General features: G+C 41.1%; 1 protein-coding gene across 1 annotated transcript in view; it reads left to right on the top strand.

Moving 5' to 3' along the window:
* Positions 1–17,403, top strand: part of col5a3a (collagen, type V, alpha 3a) — a 49,632-nt gene that overhangs the window by 10,240 nt on the left and 21,989 nt on the right. Inside the window, exons 3-24 of the mRNA XM_059347318.1 lie at positions 120–333; positions 762–924; positions 5,620–5,736; positions 7,197–7,592; positions 8,410–8,529; positions 8,630–8,743; positions 8,852–8,905; positions 9,016–9,057; positions 10,003–10,065; positions 11,472–11,546; positions 11,716–11,799; positions 11,938–11,994; positions 12,285–12,338; positions 12,479–12,532; positions 12,643–12,696; positions 14,015–14,068; positions 14,319–14,372; positions 14,929–14,973; positions 16,176–16,229; positions 16,420–16,464; positions 16,693–16,746; positions 17,314–17,358. Of these exons, the coding sequence (XP_059203301.1) occupies positions 120–333; positions 762–924; positions 5,620–5,736; positions 7,197–7,592; positions 8,410–8,529; positions 8,630–8,743; positions 8,852–8,905; positions 9,016–9,057; positions 10,003–10,065; positions 11,472–11,546; positions 11,716–11,799; positions 11,938–11,994; positions 12,285–12,338; positions 12,479–12,532; positions 12,643–12,696; positions 14,015–14,068; positions 14,319–14,372; positions 14,929–14,973; positions 16,176–16,229; positions 16,420–16,464; positions 16,693–16,746; positions 17,314–17,358 (2,012 nt within the window). The remainder of the gene's footprint in view (positions 1–119; positions 334–761; positions 925–5,619; positions 5,737–7,196; positions 7,593–8,409; positions 8,530–8,629; positions 8,744–8,851; positions 8,906–9,015; positions 9,058–10,002; positions 10,066–11,471; positions 11,547–11,715; positions 11,800–11,937; positions 11,995–12,284; positions 12,339–12,478; positions 12,533–12,642; positions 12,697–14,014; positions 14,069–14,318; positions 14,373–14,928; positions 14,974–16,175; positions 16,230–16,419; positions 16,465–16,692; positions 16,747–17,313; positions 17,359–17,403) is intronic.

Here is a 17,403-nt window from a genome sequence, read left to right as displayed (position 1 = left end):
AGCGGGAGGTGAATGCATGTTATAAAAATATCCGCTCCCTGCTGTGTTCTCGCTTGTATGACTTAACAGCATCCTCTCCTCTCCTCTCCTCTCCTCTCCTCTCCTCTCCTCTCCTCTAGATTCAAAGTTTCCTGAGAATTTCTCACTGATGGCTACACTGCGAGCTAAAAAGGGCTCCCAGTTCTTCCTGCTTTCTGTGTATGACGACCAGGGGGTGCAGCAGCTGGGACTTGAAGTGGGCCGTTCGCCCGTCTTCCTGTATGAGGATCAGCATGGGAAGCCAACACCAGAAATGTACCCAATTTTCAAGAAGATCAACCTAGCTGATGGAAAGTGGGTATTTTGAGGGCCTCTAATATCTCCATTCAAGCATATATTAATGCCTGCCTGTCTGTGGATGTACAACAGATCAGATTCACAGAGCTGTGCAATTTTTTATTAACTGTGTCATATAACTTTCCCAAGCCTTGATACACCTGATTCATACAGTGATTGACCTTGAGCGATCCTAAAGGGAATAGGATGCTTGCTTCAATGATTTGACTTTATCAAAGGAGTTAAATAAATCAATCCTTCACATTTTCAGGCTCAAAGGCCCTTCTGGTTTGCTTGAGTTGAAAGAGGTGTGAAACAGCTCTTTGCATCAATGATTCTACTTTGCAACAGATGAAATACTTGCACTACATATTCCACAATACCTCCCTCCAAGGGAAGCAAATGATACTCAAACTCAAACTCTCACTCGGGCTTTGTTCTTTCAGATGGCACAGGATAGCCTACAGTGTGCAGGACAAGTCTGTGACCCTGTACTTGGACTGTCAGAGAGTAGAGACCCTGGATCTTCTGCGAGGGAACAACGCCGTTGTCAGCACAGAGGGGGTCACTGTGTTTGGGACACGACTGCTGGATGAAGATGTATTTGAGGTATGGGAGCCTCTGAAAGAGAGTGTTTGCATTGTTGTCATACTCTTAAATGTTTCTGCGTGTTTACTAAAAAGGAATAAGAGAAAAAAGAACAGAGATTGTGTGTGTTTTTGTGCATACTAAGGCAAACCAAGGAACTAAGTGAGATTCAGTATCATGTGTATTTGCTGTTATTAAGTATATATAGGTTTCATTTCATTTTAGGTTTTTCATTAGGGACTGTTCCACAAGGGTAATATGCAATGCAGATTAGCTGAATCATCAGACATGGCGGGGGACTTTCTGATGACCTTGTTTTCATTTGTAGGACTATTAATGATACTTTCTTAAGATGTCAGTCTTTCCCACACTGCATTACATTTCACCATATATAGTGCACTTTATCCACACTGCTGCAGACTTGAACATTTTTACAGCCTGATGGAGAAAGTGAGGGATTTGGATAGTTTGTTGGTCAGATTAGAAAACATCTTCATGGTGCACAAATCGCCAAACATTGCTCACATCCACTTTGTTTTAAAATAAAAAAAACCTTTAAAGACCTAAAACAAACAAGCTTAAATTTTGGAGATATGTGCATAAATGCACAAAAATAGTACAGTGGCTTTCAATAGCTTTCTCTATAACTTGAATATATTACCACATACACGCATATCATATTGTACCAGGCCACTCTCACCCTCCCTAGCCCTACTTTTAAAGCTATTTAAGAAAAGATTTAAAAGGGAACCAGAGGTCTCCTGTCAATCAAGTGCTGCAAGAACAAAGCAATGCTGAACCTCTGAACAGAGGTGTTGGGGGAGGGAGTGGGGATGAGGGGACGGGCTGTTCAGACATGTCCAGAATCATCATTTCCACTGCAAAGCCGAGAAATGACACATTCTCTTTCACTCTTGGACATGTCAGTCGGCTATAGATGTGGTGATAGCGTGGATGGCCAGCGGTGCAATTGGACATTAAGAGAGATGCTTGACTCTGAGTGTATGTTGTTTGGTCACGTCTGGTGATAGTCAGAACTAGCAGTAGCAGGGGATGTAACGTATGTCACAGATAAGTCTTTCCAATTTGGCTGAAAAATAAGATCATGTACTATTCTTACGTAAGGAGGAATTGAATATGTGTCCACATGTGTATCAGTATGCTGGAAAAACACGTAACTCACGTATGCTCTGGGAATGTCCAATTCGTTTTTTTTCTCCAGCTACCTTTATTGTCATAAGTCTTTCTCTGTGTTTCCAATGACAATATCAAATCCCAACTCCATTGTCATTCCCAATGAGGCTCCAGTCTAAATCTCTCACCCACAGCATGAAATAGAGATCAGCTCAAGCCCCTTCCCCTGCCATGTCCTCGGGGCTCTGCAAAGCAGCAATAAAGAAAAGGAAAGATAGACAGAGGTAGAAGGTACTGTCAAGTTCAGAGAAATGACCATCTTTTCAACCCTTTTCCCCCTCAGTGTCCTAAGAATACCCTGCAATTTAAAAAAAAGGGAAGATACTCTTAAACTTTAAGAGACTACAGAGGGAGGGTTGTTATCTCTCCCTTATGGCTTAATAGACAGAAACCACAGCCTTCTTCACTTTCACCAGGAAAAAAACAGATGTCCTCAGTTCTGACGAGTAAACAACTTCTGCCTCTGGGTTTTGCGCGTGTAGTCAATAACTACCTTTAGTTGTCAACACATTAACCTTTCCTTTCCTATGACCTCACTTTTAACCTCAGCTGCCACTCCCATGCTATAAACTACTCTCCACTCCCTTCTTACCCTATTCCCTTTCCTCAGTTTTTAAATAACTTTATATCCCACTTCAGTTAAGAAATTTGTCTCCTTATGAGCTCTATATATTTCCCTTTTCAGAAGCAGTAGAGACCATTTAGTCTTTGGCCTTACTCCATAAACACTCCCATGGCCTGATTCATCATCCTAGCCGTAGAGATATGATGATGATGATGATGACGATGTTGTGGTTTGCGGTGATGACTAAAACCCCTCCGTTGATTAGATCCATCTTTTATTCACATCCATGCACATTTTGTGGTCATTGTGTATTGACATTTACGCTGAATAAAAAAAATTATCTGTTTCAGATGTTTTATTAATAAAATTTACATAGGGTGATAAAATATGACTTTCAGTGTGTGGATTTACGCTATGCATTCATAGCTATGCATTCATAGCTATGCATGTCTGACTGCACATATCTAAGCACCAGTGTTGTACACCTCGGGTGAGGCTGGTACCAGGGGAGCAGAGATTAATCAAGCTGACCTCTGGGCCTCTGTTCCCAGGCCCTGGTTCTGGGGGAGGAGGCCGGTGTTCCGGCCCAGCTCTCCCAGCGTGGGAGCTCAGCGTGGGAGCACGGGGACCGTGGTCAGCCGCTAATGTCTCTATTGCTTCCAGATTGCCCCACAAATGACTAAAAGTTTGGTGTCCAAATTCAACACTCGGCTTGCATTTGCAGTAAAGCAAACATCAAACTGTCCACAAGTCTGATCCTTCTTGGCCGCTGTGTGCCCTGTTTATGTGCCTCCAACACGCTGACTGCTTAGATAAGATCCAGCCCAGCGTTTATTTGTTAGGAAATTCAGATCCTTTCTATCTTGATTAGTACTGGAAATAAGATGTTTTTGGCACCCTGTTACAGGCATGTTGAAACTATAGGACTTGTCAAGCATATCATTAAAGGGCAGCTTTCTTTGAATGCTTAGCAACCCAATCGTTTTACCACACAAATCGCAGAAGCACATTAAATCGGTCAAGGTCTGTTAGAGTCATATTTTGTCCTGGTAATTAGTTCAGTCTGATGGTGGTCAGATGTTTTTGGTTAGTATTGAGCATCTGTTGCACTTTAAGCAAATGAGGAGCATCAAAATGCTGTAATCCTAAACTTTTGGATTTTCCTTCACCCACACAAATGTGACTCACACAACACAAGTTATTTTTTAGAGATCTGATTAAGGCCCCTCATATAAGGTATCTAGTGGGTTGGTTAGCTGGCACCAAACACCTTAAATCAGACAGCAGGGGAAGCAAAGAGGTCACTCTCTGAAAGATTAATGAAGCTTTGCCAACAGAGCCATGGGTGACCTCATGCAGGATGTTTTCCAGTCATCTGAAATGTGTGGATTCAGCTGAGGTGATTTCCTTTTCAGCCCATCCTAACATGTCCTCTTTAGATGTCCTTGCCCTGTCCTAAATGGAGAATGGCAGAGCACACATGATTTTGGGCAACACTTTACTTGCTGTGTGTTTCTAATGCTGAGTACCCCTGCTAGGCAAGAAAAACAGGAAAACTTCTCTGTGAAAGTGTTGCCTTTGATCTCAAATTGAGATTGGATTAGATTGGATTAACTCCCCATTGCCTTTCTCTCTCACTCATTCTCTCTGTCTCTCACCTCAGAGTGCAACAATTTCCTTTGCTTGACACTGGCTTTTGGCTAAAACAGGAAGAAAGAAGGATAAGTGGATAACAACTCCTTTGATGTTTGGTGTCAAAAATGAAAGCATAATGTACATGGTAATTCCAAGATTTACAGTTTTCTGTATGGTGATCCAGGCTTTGCGTAGACTTGTAATGCTGATAAGGCATGAGCCGTATTGGAAGATATATGAGCTTGTGGCGGGTAATGGAGAAGCAATATGTTTTGATTTATTTCACCTCTGGCCGCTAAAGCCTAATTAAAGAGATTACAATGGGACTATAATTACCACAGCATCAAGCAGTTAATCTGACTTGATTTATCACAAATGGCTGCCCAGCTGTCCCTGGATAACATTTCACCCGGCAATATGTTTGCAATGGCCTGTCAGTTACATAGATTCTTATCGCTAATGTAATGTAAATGTTGTCAAACACTGTACCATGAGGCTGCTTGCATTTGTTTGATTGAATTACTTTCTGACTTGAGCCATGCAGCTCACGATGATTTTCACTATCAATGAATATTCTTCTGAATATTTTCCTTTCATCATTAATAAATCTATAATATATTTTTAAAAAGTGACAATGTCCCATCACAAATGTATTAAAGCCAAATTTGTTGTGCTAATATTGCATTCTTAACTTATACGATTTATTTTGTAGTAATATGTGACCGAGAAAACCAACTGTAAACCACTGTGTCTGTTTTACTTGACAATGTTGTGCTTTAAAACACAATTAACAAGTAATTGACTAGTTATCCCAGCACTACAAAGCATTATATAATGTGGACTTAGGACAAAAGTGATGTTGAGTGTGGCCATTAAAGCTAACAGTGGCTGTGGGCTTAGTGCTGCAAGGTCCCGCAGCGCTGTCTTTGTGCATGTTTGTGTATACACACTGGCTACGCCTTCAGGGTGAGATGGGAAGTGAAAGGTCCTGGCAGAGGGGTGAGAAAGTACTATTTGACTGTTTCGTGTACACAATCAGGCCCCTCCTAGAGTAATGGGAACACAGAAGCAATAACAATTGAACCAGTAGTGACAGCTTGATGATGCTACGGTTTTATATATTGCTTTACATCTTGGTATGCAGCCAGTCTTTTTGCTTTCATAGTGTCTGTGGTGTACTGTTACAGGTTCTGGTCTTCCCTTCACTGTGTAGTATAGCAGCTGCGGTATGTTTCTGTCACTGACATGATTCTGCTTGTATCTCCTGTATGTCTGCTTTATAACATGACACTTGTCTATCATTTCTGTCTGGTTTATTTCAGGGAGATATTCAGCAACTACTGATTCTGAAAGACCCCCAGGCCGCTGCCAACTACTGTGAAGACTACATACCAGACTGTGACTCTGCTTTGCCCTACAACACCCAAGCCCTGCAGAAGGTCAGTACTGCCACCAACAGGAGGTGGCAATGTCTACTCGAAAAACCTCTGCAAAGCTTTAGGGCACCTCAATTAACTATAAAAAACATGCCAGACACTAAGTTCCGGATATGTCAGTTTATTCTACCTTTTTCTTTGTATTTCCCTAATTTCTTAATCATATGAAATATTATGAGCGTCTACTTTTAGCATTCATGTTAAAACATTATCATGTCCTTCTGGCTGCTATAGTGGGCTTGCAGAAGCCCTCGGTTCACAGCCAACCAAGTAAAAGGAGCTCAAGCATGTCTATCAATAGAGCTACAGTACGTGTCCCCAAGACTCATATGATTTACAAGCAGCCAACAGCCGCAGCCAAGAAGAGGTCTGAGTACAGTGCAGTATACTTAGTGTTTGCAAAAAAGAGACTTGAGAGATTGAGACAGAATAGGCCATCAGTCAAAAGAGAAGTGAATTCTTTCAAATGCAGCCAGCAGTGGAGAATTCTTAAGTTCAGGTGCTCACATACACACACAGAGCCAGGAACCTATAACTCAAACATGATATAAAAGCTCTTCCCCTCCTTAAGGCGTGCATAAAAAATTGATCAATCACAGATATGAATTACTGGTTATTTCTTTGGTGGTGTGTAAAAGATAGAGATATGGAGGAAGGAAGCAGCCAGAAAAATAGAGTCTGAGAGATGTAAGTGTGTGTGTGTGTGTGTGTGTGTGTGTGTGTGGCTGGAATGGAATGGAATACATATTTTTAATGGAGCACTTTAATGTCTTATGTATACTTAATGTGTATGCCTAGAGCACAGGGTCATATAAGTGGACCCTCATGTGAGTGCATGTGTGTCTGTGTGCGAACGGACATTGATTATGCTCCAGAGATGGTTCATTAATGATAGTATGAGCCATTTCGATAGTCGTCCAGCTGGCTTTAAAAGAGCTACAGCTGAGCAATGAGTTCTGAATCCAGAGCATGTCAACATCTGTCACCCTACTGACCTACTTCCCATCATTCTCCCTTACACACTGACCTTGTTTACAAGTGGATCTAAATTACTGATATCTTTCACAGACTGGGCCTTCAGCCTCATTCATATCACTGACATGCAAAGGACATCACTCTGCAGAATGACACAACCCATATTTGCTCACTTGCTAAAGCACACTAAGAATTAGCACCTCTTTAGGATCGCAGACAGGGTGACCTCTGACCACACAAACAAATATGTCCTCTGTATGGCATTAACAGGAAACAACTCTACATCTGTTTGTACCTTCTTATTTCATGTTTGCTTTAGGTTTTTGCCAGCCTGATGGGAGTCACAGTAGGTGTCTGTCCCTATAAGGTTGTCACAGGACTTTACTATTGCTGGCTATTTTCCTTATTGTATTTTTATTCACAACAGTGTCCGTTTGTTTTTCTCCATCATCCACCTGTGCCCTCATCTTGCATTTCCTTTTTCAAAGAAGAACTCCCAACTTGGGTCTGATGCGCTGATACAAAGCGACCAAGCCGATGAATCAAAGGAGCACTCTAAAAAGGAAAGGAAAGGCAAAAAGAAGAAGAAGAGGGACTCTAAAGGCAAAGGCAAACGCAAGGGCAAGGGCAAAAAGGGATCCAGAAAGAAGAAACATGAAGAGGAGGTTCTTGAGGATGGCTTCCTCAGCGTGTCCACAACACTGCCTGAGTATCTATCCCAAGAACCTTTTCAGCCCACAGAGTTGCCAGAAATTAAGAGCACCATAGAAACTGTCATCCCCACTGAAGACTTCAAAAAGACCCTCATGGAGATGCCCACACATGAACCTGACTCTACTACTGAGGCCCCCACTGTGGTGCCCAGTGCCTTGCCTGAATCAAAGGTTACTGAGGAGGTAGACAAGTTTAATTGTAGATGCCCTCCACCCCAACCCACTACTGCCATTTGCAGTTCTAACCGATCACTTCCCTCCTAACCATAGAGAGCACATCTTTCTTGTCCAGTTGCTTACCACCAGCACTAACCAGCACCATCCTAATCATCATCTCTACTACCAGAAAACATGGAGAATTCATCTTAAATGAGACATTTTCGATGATCTCACTGTATGGCTTCTGTCTGTGTGTTATTTTTATTTTTTTTATAAAACAAGCTGTGGTACATGCATACTCCATATTCAAAAAGCATGGTATGCATGGTACATACAGTATATATCTTCCTGTATGTGAACCTACAGAATAAGAATCGGGTTTACAGTTTGTTTATTTATTGTGACTATATGCTCCGATACCATAAAAATCTTTTAAATTATGAATATGCCACAACTGCATATAATTTTTAAAAAAAATCAATCTTGTTGCAAAAACAAAGAATGCTTGTGTATGTCTCCTTGTTAAGAAAACTAATGTTTCATGCTCACGCTGCTTATGTAGCTGTTTCACTACCTGCCATCCTGCCACATGAATCTGATGTAGTCCATCAGCTAATTACACTGAAGCATTGTAATTAACTGCACACCTGTCAACCTGTATGCCGGATAATCAACACATTCCCATAAAATCCACCTGTTTTGCTAACATTAATATTATGCGTTATAAAATGTGCCTATCCTTGGCAGCACTGTGCGCTAATGAGAAGAGCTTAGTGTCCCCTGGTTCATCTTTGCTATGACTCATTTATGTCTGTGTGTTGGCCTGCAGGAGGATGAACCAGTGAAGAGGCCAGAGATGGAGGACCATGGAGATGACCTTTACAGAGACCTCTATGATGATCTCTCAGTTTCCACGGTAACAGTGGGGCCAAATGCTACTGAATATGAGGTAGGTTAAATGCAAATGTCAGAAATGTCTTGGCACAAAAACACTGAGAGGTTATTGTGGGTTTTCACTACACCTGAAAAGAGTTTTCATTACTTAACAGATTCTTGAATATGAAGATTACAAGAATGAAACAGAGTCGGAGTATGAAGAGTATGAATCATACGAGGACTTTGAATTTGCAGAGCGGGAAAGAGCAGAGACGTGGGATGGAGAGGTAAATCTCAAACTGAACTCATACATCAAGTAAGTGGCCATGACTTCAATTGCCTGTGTCAAGTGATTTCTAACAACCCACATCTATTCATCTGTTTCTCCTCCTCAGGCTAGTCTCAGAGCAGAAAAAGGCCAGAAAGGAGAGCCAGCTATTATTGAGCCGGTGAGCTGCTGGAGACATTTAATGAACAGTCCAGTAGCAGCAGCTATAAGCATGGGAATGAGTTGATACTCTCCTAATGTACATGCCATTCTATCTGTGCTTGTTTCTAGGGTACATTAGCGGCAGGACCCCCAGGTCTACCAGGGCCACAGGTAAGCCTATTCACTGCCTGAACACAGACGAAAATGGACATTTTGACAGTGCCTTGTCTCTGTAATTAAACAGGATTTGGCATAGTGTAACAAAAGCATGAACTGTCCAGATGGACTCAAGCCATCAGGATGCAATGTGGTGTTTTCATAACAGGAAACAGGGTTTTCAGGGGACGACCCACCAAAAATACACCCCTGCACTATAATGCAAGATGATTGCACTTTGTGAAAGAATATTTGATGATATTTTGAATAAATCTATTAACGCATAATGAAAGAATAGGCATGAGCCACAGTCCCCAAAGTGACTTGTTAGGATGGATGGGTTGAGCAATATGTTTTTTTTGAGTTGTGGTTCGTTGTAAGTTGTGTACATATCAATGTGTCACATATCTACTTACACTAACCCCAATATTTTTTTTTGCTAGGGGATAATAAAATGTATTGTATTATATTGTAACATACACAAAGAAGTGAGCATTCACTAGCAAGGACCAGGATTCAAGAAATATGATTGAGTTGTGAGGCTTGGAAAGAGCTTGTTCTTTTTGCCATGTTGTCTGCGTTGTGGGAAAGCTTTGATATGGAGTCTGCTGTAACACCCCTCAGAGGGACAGGGAGAGACAGAGACAGGGTGGTAGGGAGGGGTGCACAAAGCCAGAGTGAAAGAGGAGGGGAGGATTAGGTGGGTATATAGAGGAGGGCCGGAAGTGGTGCAGCTGAGGTGTGGTCCAGCTTCTGAAACTCTGCTATGCAGATATAACTAAAAGTGCATCTTTAAAAAGAAAATAGTTAGTAGTTTAATCCAAACTACAAAAATAAATAAAAAGGGATTGATGTTAAGCATTTGCAGGATTAGAATATTACGTAGAAAATTATTATTTTGTTGAAAATTAAGCCATTTAAAAAAAAAATGTTTGAGTGCTGTGAATGTGTCCTTTACAGGGGCTCACTGGCCCAGCTGGACCAACAGGCCCACCAGGACCCAGGGGAGATCCTGGTGATTTGGTAAGTGTGACTAAGGCCTGGACCTGGGATGATTTTGTTTAGTTTGACCCCCCTTCTCCTATGGGAAAGAGCTGTGGGTTCTAGTGTGACCTCACATTAAAACATGTCCAGTCCTGAACTGATCCTGCTGGACTTCAGGGACCAATGCTGACTCACACATTTGACCTGATTTTCCTTTGCAAGTGTGTGTCCATGATTCATCACAATGGAACACACTCCCACGCTCATACACCCATACACACACACACTGACAGATGCTCTTTCATTTTCCAGTTGTTGATGGTTTCTATCATTTTGCTTCCATTCAGAGTCACATGACTTTTGAGCCAAACACCTGCTGGTTCAGCCCACACAACAAATACATCTAGTTGTACTCTAAAGATATTATGATGCATTTGGCACCAATATCAATAAGCGATCAAAGGATGAACAAATGTAAAATATCTACAAATAATATCTCACAAACGTGAAACACCATTAAACTTTACTTTAAAAAAAAAAAAAAAACTAAAAAGAGGACAATACTGCTTCTTTATGCATCAAATGTACTGTTCATCACAGCTTCATTTCTAATCATCCATTTATAGGAGTATATTAACAGTCTGGTTTAAAATAACACTATAATGAATTTATTCATATTTTATTTACCTAGTATATGTTTTAATAAAGTATGCATGGTATCATTTTAAAGCAGAAATAGCCTCCAGGTCCTCCTGAAACACAGGTATTGTAAGCATTACATATGAAGGATCCAAAGGCAGAGAGAAGCCTTTGTTCATGCTGCAGCATGAGACCGTTAATCACACTTAAACCTGTCCACAGTGATTGACACATATGAATTAGCTCATGTCTTTAAGGATTAAGGTAATACTTACAGGGACATCTTGTAGGCATTCAATGCTTAAGGTAGAAAATCATCAGTCTAGAACTTATTTTAATACATATTCAGAAAAAGTATTCATTTGTTTCAATAAACAAAGAAAAATGTCCATCAATGAGGTAAGATCATTCTGCTTCACTTGCTGCTTTAAATTAGTCATGCAATTTGAAACAAACAGAACCAAAACCTTGATCCATAAAAATAATTTATTACCAATTTGAATACTTGAAATAACTTTAGCATTAATCTGATGAACACAATATTAATGACTCAATGCTGCATTAAATGACTTGTTAAAATGGATATTTAAAGTGTGTAAACAGAAGATAAGGCAGTGTGTGTGACATGCCCTGTGGAAATGGAGCAAAGGTTGTTTTTACAGATAGGAGTGCTGTTTTTCTCTCCATTTAGACCCTCTCTCTCCCTCGCACACACACACGCACACACACACACACGCACACACACACACACACACACACACACACACAGAAGCTGATGTTTATCCCTTTCCCCGACCTCTTTTCAGGGTCCCCCAGGACGTCCTGGTCTTGCTGGGGTTGATGGGATTCCAGGTCCCCCAGGAACCCTGTTGATGCTACCAGTAAGACCTTACAGAACACTCACGCATGCTTGAGCACACACAAACACACACACCTTTTACCCAATGTGGTGCAGTGGCATGACCACAAGGGGGTGCTGTGTGATTGAACTTCATTTACATTTGGGGAATCCTGCAGTGGGAACTGATCCCTCTTTTTTGTTGCCTCTAGTTCCGGTCTGGAGGTGATTCCCAGAAGGGACCTGTAGTGTCTCCACAGGAGGCGCAGGCACAGGCCATCTTGCAACAGACACAGGTACACTACACAGAAAACTGTATCATGAGACACAGATCATGCCATATTATAGCATCATTAATTGTTGACATGATGAACACTTTATTGCATATTAAAAGTGCAGTGCACATAAACCACCCAGTTGTATTTTTATTCCAGATATCAATGAGGGGACCTCCAGGTGCAATGGGTCTCGCAGGGCGACCAGGCCCAGTGGTAAGGCACTCTGTTGACCTTGACTAACTTTGCGTCATACCTCAGGGGCTCCTGCAACTTTTGAACTCAACTTTACATTCTTCCTGACCAGACACAAGCTCCTCTCACCCTTAACTCATCATTATGCATGCTCAGTTTGGTAGTTTGTTAAAAGTGCTTCTGAAATCATAGCAGGGTTGCAAAAATGTTTTAAAAAATTAAGAGGATTTGCACTTGAATTTGAGTTGAAAAGCTGAATTGTTCCTCTGCAACATGTCAGGCTTAAATTAATTTGTGTTTTTATTTTGCAGGGAGTTCCAGGTCCCACTGGGCTCAAAGGAGACAGCGGAGACAGTGGTCATCCTGTAAGATGAGACATTATTTTTACTTCACTACTAGCTTCCATTATATAACTCTTTTTGTACACTATTAAATTCCTTTAGTGCTCTTGCCTTCCTTGAGTCTTGCCACACATTTCTTTAGTCCTATGCTCTTTCTCATATAGGGACCACATGGGTTACCGGGTCCTCAAGGAATTAATGGAAAGCCAGGAAAGAGGGTGAGATATCTTGAGTAATGCAGGTTTCCACACTGCGTTTCTGCATATTGTCTTAAAGCACAATGTACTACAATGCAAAACCTATTTTAACTGGATTGTGTATCTCGTAGGGGCGTGCAGGTGCAGATGGAGGTCGTGGAGCTCCAGGTGAAACAGGCACTAAGGTAAACTCTTTGAGATCTCACTGCATGGCAATGCAGTAGTGACAATCTCGACATACTGAGCAATATCATAAACCGAGAGATTTGTTTGTATTCATGTCTTTACTGCTTATTATCTCCGCCTAGGAGGATATGGATTTTGGTTTGGTTTGTTAGTTTGAACCAATTCGATTTTGGAGCAAAACCACATCATGGAGCTCACTTTTATTCACATTTTAAACTATTGAGATTTGGATATTAGTTGAGGTTAATATTTGGGTGAATGCAAATGACAGCCACTGGATCTGAAAAGTGAGGACTTAAAGCTACATTATTTCTAATAGCCAGTAGGGGGCAACTAAAAATAAATATAATTGTATTGAAGTCTATGAAAGAATTACCCTACTTCTCATTGTATTTATTACCTCATAGACATTTTCCTTAAGAGTTTATGGTGTCAGTCTTTTTAATTAAGACAATAAAGCTGGGTATGCTTAATGGAGTGGCTATCTTGTGATTGACAATTTGCTACTCTTTCACGGTGTGTTTTTAGTTCAGAGTTAAGTGTATCATTTTTGTTGCCTTTACGGTGTTGTTCATTGTTTGTTTGTACTAAAAGGCAATCTAAGGAGTCAGCTGTTCGATCACTGATGCATATTGCTAATCAAACTAGCAAGCTAGCACTAGCATAAGCTGATAATTTGTCCTCCTTCTCAGCTCCTCCCTATTGTCCAAATAAGGTCACTTCTGGCGCCAAAAACCCACGAAAACAAAAAAACAAAAAAACAAAACTGTAGTTTTTTTTTAATGACGTCATGGTGTCAAAGTCCACTTTTTATACAGTCTGTGGGTCAATGCTCCATTGCCAGTTGTTACACCATATTGCTGATGTTGCTGGTGTTGAGTTTCCATGAATTCATGAATTCAGTTTCCTGTTTCCTTGAACTCAACAATACCACAGTTTTTTAGGCAGCAAGGTCTTGTACGATAGCAAACTATCACCACTTGCAAGTGTAAGCCTTTAGGTATCCAGCAGCCCACAGCTTATTATATGTATTGACAACAAGGCAACTCAATACCTAACAGCTGCAGGAAGAGCTTAGCAAATAAATCAGACTCCCTTGATGCCGGGTCTGACAGAACAGCAGAGTCTTTATCAGTCAAAGCAGCGTTTTAGCAGACCTACAGCTAATCTGAAAGCTTCCTCTCCACAACACATACTCAGAGCAGATGGGAGGCTCTGCCAGGGGAGACTTTCAGTACAATTCTGCTAATGTTTACACATTACCGTATGTGAGTGTGTTTCAGGGTTTAATGCACTTGCCTCTCTATTACTTTTCAGGGTGATAGGGGTTTTGACGGCCTGCCAGGTCTCCCAGGAGACAAGGGACACAGAGTGAGTTAGATTTGGTAACTTAGCATTTTCACTGTATTTATTTTGTCATTTAGGCACTAACACGCTAACATGACATGCATGAATACCCTACACCTTATATGGCAGGTGCTTATTTGCACATTATGATCATGATTATTGTGATTTCTGTGATGACAGTGAACACTAAAAAGCATCTGCTAGAGTCTGCTTTGCTATAAACAGAACAGTCCTAAATATCTCGAGGCTTGTGGCTAATGCTTTTATCTTGTAGGGGGACAGAGGAAAGCCGGGTCCTCATGGGCCTGTCGGAGAGTCAGGAGAAAAGGTGAGTGCACAGTACTTCGCAAGATTGGCTTGCAACAAACAAAGCCTGGAAAATACATCCTACAGCAGTGATTTGTTTTTCTTAGTTTTTGCATCATGCAAGGTTAAAATAGAAAAATTTTCAGATCAGTGAATCAATTCTACAACCCATTTAGATGGTTAGGCACCACAGATCAAAGTAGGCTATACTGAAATGAAGTCATAAACTCTTGAAATTATTAATTCAGTTACGCTGGCCTGAGTTCATTCAGTATCAAGGTTCGTAAAAGACATGAAAGCTATGCAGTGCATCCCTGACATAGAATTGAAAATATGAAAGATAGAAGCTCTGTCAAGATTGTATCAATCCATACAGGCGGGCGGGGACATTGGAGAGAGCAGTCTATTAGTCTTTGCTCGAAGATAGTTGAGCCTTATCTGTCAGGCAGAGAATTTCTTTAATGAGCTATTTTCGCAGATTATGTCTGTGGGGATATAAATGTATCCACGCCTGAGGTTGACTTAGAGAGGTGCATGAGATTTATGTGTTGAATTGGTTTCTGTCTTTGTTATTTTAGGGATCTGATGGACCTGTGGGGCCAAGGGGGCAACCAGGCGAACCCGTAAGTAACCATATCTGAAAGGATATAATGCTCCCTCATAATGCACATAATGATCATGCAGTGGGTGTATGTATCAAGTCTGTGGGTTCATAAAAAGATACTAACACAGAAACCATTTTCTTAGAACAGACCACATAAAACCATGAGGGGATTGTAGGAGATCACTAGATTTAAGCTCAAGCAGAAGTTTCAGCAGAAATCTTACAGAAGGACTTACACAAGTACAAAATCCACTGCTCATATTGTACAAAACAATACAAACAATGTGCAATACTTTACCAAATACAACGACAGAAGAAAATAGAACGGTCAAACCTCATTACTGCAGTACTGCCACAGTGTTCACGCTAGCATCAAGAGAGAAAAGGTCACTGGAAAAAGGCATGCAGCTTCAACACAGGAATATACAATATATATATATATATATATATATATATATATATATATGTCATAGAGATTCTACCTGCAGAGTAACTTTGGATCACAGAGAAACCACAAAGATCTTAAGAGCACTGTTGGAAAAGCTGTCATTTTTTCTGTGTTCTTCTGCAGTGAACACGGTTGATTGGTTATGACTCACACTCCATCTTTCACCTCGTAGGTGAGGTTGAGGCTCAGCAGGGTTCTGTGCACTCCACCCAGTGCAGGAAGAAATAAGAGTACCAAAAGACATGTTAAGAAAAATGTGTTGAAACACAAAGAAACAGGAAAGGAGAGTAGTTGGCTGTTTTGATGAGAGAGAGAGGGAGCGATGGGAAAAGTGAGACAGCGAGAGACAAACGCGAGGCAGAAATTTGGTTGGTGGTGAAAGAGATAAGAGAGATGGAGAGAGGAAAGAGAGAGGAAAGAGAGGGAAGAGATAAAATCCTGGCCTGAATGATTATATTTCCATATCAATCACTTCCCAGGAGATCACAGATGTGGCTTTGGAACAGGTGGCTTGGCCAGGCTACAAAGAGGGAGGCTGACAAAAACAGAGCACACAAACACACTCGCGCAAACACAGGCTAGTGCAGTCTCCGTGGCTAGCACATTCAAAACCAGATGCGCCCACACACATACTCAAATATATTATTTGTCTCTCCCTGTTTTTCATTTTCTCTCTCTCCTTGGTTCTGATTTATGATTTAGTATTCCACACTCGACCCATCTCATCATGAATGCAGGTTCGCTCCTGACTATTTGCTGTGTTTTGTCTCCAGGGTTCTCGGGGTCTTGTTGGGCCAAGGGGGCCTCCTGGCCCACCTGGCCAGTCGGTAAGTCAACATCGCCTTGATTGCAAGATCAGAGCTATTCAGTCTGTTCAACTCCATAAAATGTCCTCTAGTGCCTGGAATCATCAATATGCCACTGAAGATAAACAGGGGAGCTATTGATCTGTGTCTCTTTTTCCGATCAAACTTTGACATTTCATCAATTGTTTTCTGACATCTTGTGTTTTATCAGGGTATCAGTGGAACTGATGGAGTACAGGGATCTAAGGGCAACCTGGTCAGTCCTGCTACCTTCATTACTGACTATAATAAATGTAAAAATTGTTCTATGAAAATGAGAATGTGCTTAACATGTTTCTAATGGTTACCTCAGCTACGGAAACATTAGCTTGAGAGGCTTAGTGTGGCCTTTTAATGAACCTTCTAACCAGTCATGTGATGATGAGCTTATGACAAAGATCATGTGGAGTGTGTGACTATCAGTCTTTGTTGTTGTTGTTGTCAGGGTCCAGCTGGAGAGATTGGGCCCCCAGGTCAACAGGGTAATCCAGGAGTACAGGTACTGTACCTGCAAACTAAAAAACTATTCTGCCGCTATGAGAGTTATCCGCTCATTACATAACCTATAAATGTATTCAAGTCATATAGACATGCCTCAAATATACACCATCATATGCAGGCTGGCAGTTGCATAACACATTTGTTCTCTCTCACATATACACGATACATCTCTTTGTTTGTGGCACAAAAGCTTAATAATATATTTTATATTATTTGTTATATTTTTACTTCAACTGAATGTTTACTTGCTTGTCGACAGGTTCAGAATGTTCTCTGGCCTTTTGAGCAAACAGAAGCCTTTCACAGTCCAATGACACAAAAATGCATTCATAAAGCAAGGCTGGTTTTATTACCTCAATTAAAGACTGTTTTTGGAGATTTGAAGGTTTTAACCCCACAGCAACAAAATGTAATTTTTTTTCATCCAACCCTCAGCTCGCTCACACACACACACACACACACACACACACACACAGTGCTTAAATATGCGCAGACTCAAACAAAATCTCTAGCTTTCTCCGATTCTTGTGACATGTAACCTGATTGATGCTTTGTTCTGGTACAGGGCTTGCCTGGTCCTCAGGGTGCCATTGGATTGCCAGGAGAGAAGGTAGGTAGCATGTTTCTCACTTCATTTCAGAATTAAAGCTTTGAC

This window comes from Centropristis striata, chromosome 13 (assembly GCF_030273125.1).
Source record: "Centropristis striata isolate RG_2023a ecotype Rhode Island chromosome 13, C.striata_1.0, whole genome shotgun sequence".
Taxonomy (NCBI): domain Eukaryota; kingdom Metazoa; phylum Chordata; class Actinopteri; order Perciformes; family Serranidae; genus Centropristis; species Centropristis striata.
Note: the sequence above shows the minus strand (reverse complement) of the source record. Positions and strands in the feature narration are given on the sequence as shown.